A 4337-nucleotide genomic window follows, 5' to 3' on the forward strand; every position below is an offset into this window, starting at 1 on the left:
GTCAAACATCGTGGCCCCGGCCGACGGGTTTACTCTCTGGCTACGCCTATGCCAGGTAGAGTCGAACGTGCATACATAATTAGGCTGCATCTTTCCGCTACTGCGTCTGCATTAGTCGAGTGCTACAGTTGTTATTAATAGGGTTGAAACGCGTCGAAATGGCCAGCTTTCAAATCGTTATTGTTATCCTCTGCCACCTCCTCTTTCTCTCTCTCTCTCTCTTTCTCTTTCACTCCTTCTCGATATTCGAATAATCGTGGACTCATGATTTTGATTAATTTTCTTGGTCCAGAATATGGAAAGTTATTAGCTTGGAAATACATTTGGGAATATAATATTAATATAAATTTTTTATAAATTTAATCGTCCAAAGTAGTAAGTAGTAAAATCATCGATGGTTGGTATTAAGTAGCGTAGCTACTTAATACTGGATTTTGATGTAGGGGTGACCAGATTTGGACGTGGAGGTATACTGCTTCCCCCGTAGAAGTGGTACTATTCGGTTTGGCGATTCGTTTGCGGTGGAAAGTGAAGGATAAACGCGAAGGGGGCGATGTGGTTTCGGTCGAATCATTTTGGTGGGAGATCGGTTTCTATTTGGGGGGTGGGCTGGCTGGATTTTGTGTTTTGTGGTAATTCGAATAGGGATGGAGGGATCTAATTAGTGTAATTGGTGGATACTGGTGGAGACCAGCGATACAGGGAGTTAGTTATACAATTACACGTGGTATGGGCAGCGATTATGCTGATAAATGTGCCCTTGAAAATTTATCAAGCCATTAATTTTATTCGAATGTAAGATTATAATTATCATTAAAAATGAGTAATCATCAAGTTTGGTAAAGTTAGTTTGTCGATCGTGTGTAATATTCCGATCCTCATGTTTGTTTCATTTGCTTTGTTTCAGTCGCTGGAAGGTCAAAACATATATAATTCCTGTTGCACGTTGCGCATCGACTACAGCAAGATGCAGAACTTGAACGTGAAGTACAACAACGACAAGTCGAGGGACTATACCAACCCGTCTTTGCCAACTGGAGACGCGAATTTGGACGCGGCATCTCTTGCCTTGGGCGGCGAACTTCTTCCACAGTTGTTGATGGGCGCTGGATCGCAGCCTCGCGCAAGAATACCCGGTGAGAACCGTGGATTTCCACGATTTTTTTTTTTTTATTAATACGATTGAAAAAGAAATTAATNGAAAAAAAAGAAACGGAATTTTGAAATTATTTGAAATTAAATTATTCGAAATTAAATTGTTGAACGTTATTGTTATTATTTTGAACAGTGTAATTTCGATTCTTAAATTTTATAACGTTTTTGTAATTTTCGTGAATATGGAATTGTCTTTCTGAATTTAAATTATATTTATAGTTTATTTATTCAAGAGGTAAAACTAGTAGTTATATGAATTATTAATAAAATAGTTTACAATTTGCAACTATAATAATTATTTCATCTCTTGAAACAGGATGTTGGAAACTATTCTAAATTCTTAATGAATTTTATGTATTTTGAATAATAAAAAATCTAAAGAGATGAGAATATCAAAAATTCAATACAGTTTTACTCTCAAATTCAAGAGTATGAAAATATAATTGAATAATGTTATTTATTTATTTTAAAAATCTCTATTTATTATTATAATTAAAAAAAGAAATTATAAGATAGTTGAATATAATTAACACAAATAAATAATAAATTTCAAATATAAAAATTTTATTCTACATTTTGTTGCTTCTGTTTCTGCGAAATAATAAGAATAAATTCGTTTCGTTAATTGTTTCACACTTTGCAATCTAAGAATATGTTTCCATTTTCAATTTTTCGTAAAATTATTGTCGCGACATTGATTGTCAATGATGAACCTATAAAAATCAGATCGATCAATTAGTCCCGTGTTACTAGAACAGTTCAGTCCATTAGAATTAATTATATTAATAGAATAGACGGTCTCCCTGTCACTCGATAGGCTGATAGGTTTATGATAAATTGTCGTATCGTGAGTCAGTTGCTGTATCGGATTCGTTTCCAATTTACCCCTCGTTTTCAGCTTCATTTTCGCGCGATATCGAATTGCACGCGGTTAGACTATATATTTTCCCTGGCAAATTAATTAATTACGTTTCAACGCCAGAGGCGATCGATCCAGGCCGACGTTTCGATTTTATCCATCTTCGATCTCCGCTTTTCGTTTCTATATTTTATGTATCCTTTTCTTCCTCGCTTTTTTATTAATAATTTCATGGAATTTTAAAAATTTTTTTAAAAATTTGTGAACTAATAGTCTTGAGTTATTCTTAATTATATATTATATAGTGTATCATGATATCCTTTGATTTTTTATGGAATAGAGTAAAATTATTTTAATCGAAGAATTTTTTATACCGAATCTTAACTAAAGATATAACAAAATATATCAGAATTAAGAAAAGAATTGATTTAGAAAATAAATTTCATATAGCATTTTGTTAATAGAAATTACAAAAATCTTAAGATATCAATGTCTACATCCTTAAAAGAAAAAGAAAAAAAAAAAAAACAAAAAATCTTACAAAGTTTATTTCTTTTTAACTTTTTGATATATAGTCCCTTTAATTCCCCATAATCTTAGAATTTTCCCATTTCCATTTAAAGAAAAAATAGAATTCTAGCATTATGCTTTTTTTAAAAACATTTTTCGCGATTATTCAAAAATCAATTATCTTATTCATCTCTTTCCAACTTCTTGCGATTATAATTCACCTAATTCCGTGTATAGAGATCCCTAGAATTCCCTCATTACGCAAGTTTTATTTCCTCCACTATCAAAATCTTTTAACAGATTTTGCTTTCTTTTTTTCAATTTTTTTCTGCTAACTACAGTTCCAATTCTCCGCAATTGTTCTCTCACCATTCCCCACTATCGAAATCCTAGAGTTCCCCGCATTATCCAAAATCCCCCAGAAATCCCCCAAAATTTTATTAAAATTTACTTCTCTTCAACTTTCCTTGCGATTAATAATGCCGCATTCGATTCTGCCTCGCTCGAGATCCCTGGAATACTTCCACTATTCAAATCCTAGAGTTCTCCCCTCTCCCTCAACCTCCATAATTCCCCCATCACCCAAGTCTAATTAGAGAAACAATGCTAACTATAGCTTGTAAATTTTCTGAAGTAGAGTCCATTGCAGGGGCACCGGGTGTGCTGCCCACGCCCTTTGCGGCCATGCACGGTCTACCCTCGCCCTTAGCAGGCCCGTACAACGGGGTTCCACCTGCCGGCGGATTGGCTGGCCTCGGTGGGTTCCCTTTGGGTGCAGCTGGCCTTGGGGTGCGCGTCCCCACTAATGCGCAAACCTCCGCTGTCCTGCTCGTCAGTAATCTCAACGAAGAGGTGAGTGATTTTGAATGGCGTTTAATGAAATTGTTATGCGATGTGGTCGAGGACATGGAGATCCAAAATGGAGGCACAAAGAAAAATTTTAAATCTCGATTTTTTCCTTTTTTTTTTCTTTTGTGATCGCTGTTATTCTGAATTATTTGTTTATTTGTTATCACTCGAATTAAAAGGGAATAATAATAATAAAAAAATTGATTTAAATTGTTTTAAATAAAATCGTGTATGTTCTTTTTCAATTTTTATATAATGTAAAGAAAAATTATCAGTGATGTTATTACGTAACTTAAAAAGAAATGTTTTACGTATCTCTTTATTTATTTTATCCGGAAATAAAATTATCATATCAAATTTTTCTTCGTGCCTTGCCAAAGAAATAAACCGCTAAAGTGTACAGAACGTTACCAAGCGTAACGTTTTAAGTAAAAATCAGCATTAATGAGATATGCAAATTATGATCAACGTGCTGTACGCTTTCGATTAGGATAATTTTAAATTAACGCTGAGAGAAATAAAGCTGTAAAGATTTTAACATTATTAAAAATATTTTTTTTATCTTACAATTATTTTTAATATTCTGAATAAAGCATGAAGCGATATTATATATATATATATTTTTTCACTTTCACCAAATCAGAAGAAACAATTTTTTAAATATTACATCGAACTGTATATTCTCGTTATAATTTTTATTTCTCTCAACGTCTACCTATGTACACGAAACTGGCTTAGGTACGTACGTATCCACTAAAAATTCATCTAAATACAACGATATGATATTATAATGTAGTGCTACGTAGGCAACCCTAGCAGTTTCTCCATCCCTCGATCCGAATTTTCCTTGTCGAACGTTTTTCTCAATCTATCTCCAAATACAATGAAAATACTTATCGATTAATTTTCTTATCTTTTTTTTTTCATTCCTTTTTTTTTTTTTTTTTTTTTTTTCCCCTTTTTT

At 33.0% G+C, this 4337-nt stretch overlaps 1 protein-coding gene across 21 annotated transcripts in view; it reads left to right on the forward strand.

Annotated features, from left to right (window-relative positions):
• LOC102680558 (polypyrimidine tract-binding protein 2) overlaps positions 1 to 4337 on the forward strand; it is a 503794-nt gene that overhangs the window by 491141 nt on the left and 8316 nt on the right. For 19 of the 21 annotated variants that reach the window (XM_006610297.2, XM_006610300.2, XM_006610301.2 and 16 more), the window contains 2 exons: positions 908 to 1136; positions 3159 to 3376. In XM_006610297.2, the coding sequence (XP_006610360.1) occupies positions 908 to 1136; positions 3159 to 3376 (447 nt within the window). The remainder of the gene's footprint in view (positions 1 to 907; positions 1137 to 3158; positions 3377 to 4337) is intronic. The other 2 variants (XM_006610291.2, XM_006610292.2) reach the window with 2 other exon arrangements.

The sequence above is a fragment of the Apis dorsata genome, unplaced genomic scaffold, assembly GCF_000469605.1.
Source record: "Apis dorsata unplaced genomic scaffold, Apis dorsata 1.3 scaffold_73, whole genome shotgun sequence".
Lineage (NCBI taxonomy): Eukaryota > Metazoa > Arthropoda > Insecta > Hymenoptera > Apidae > Apis > Apis dorsata.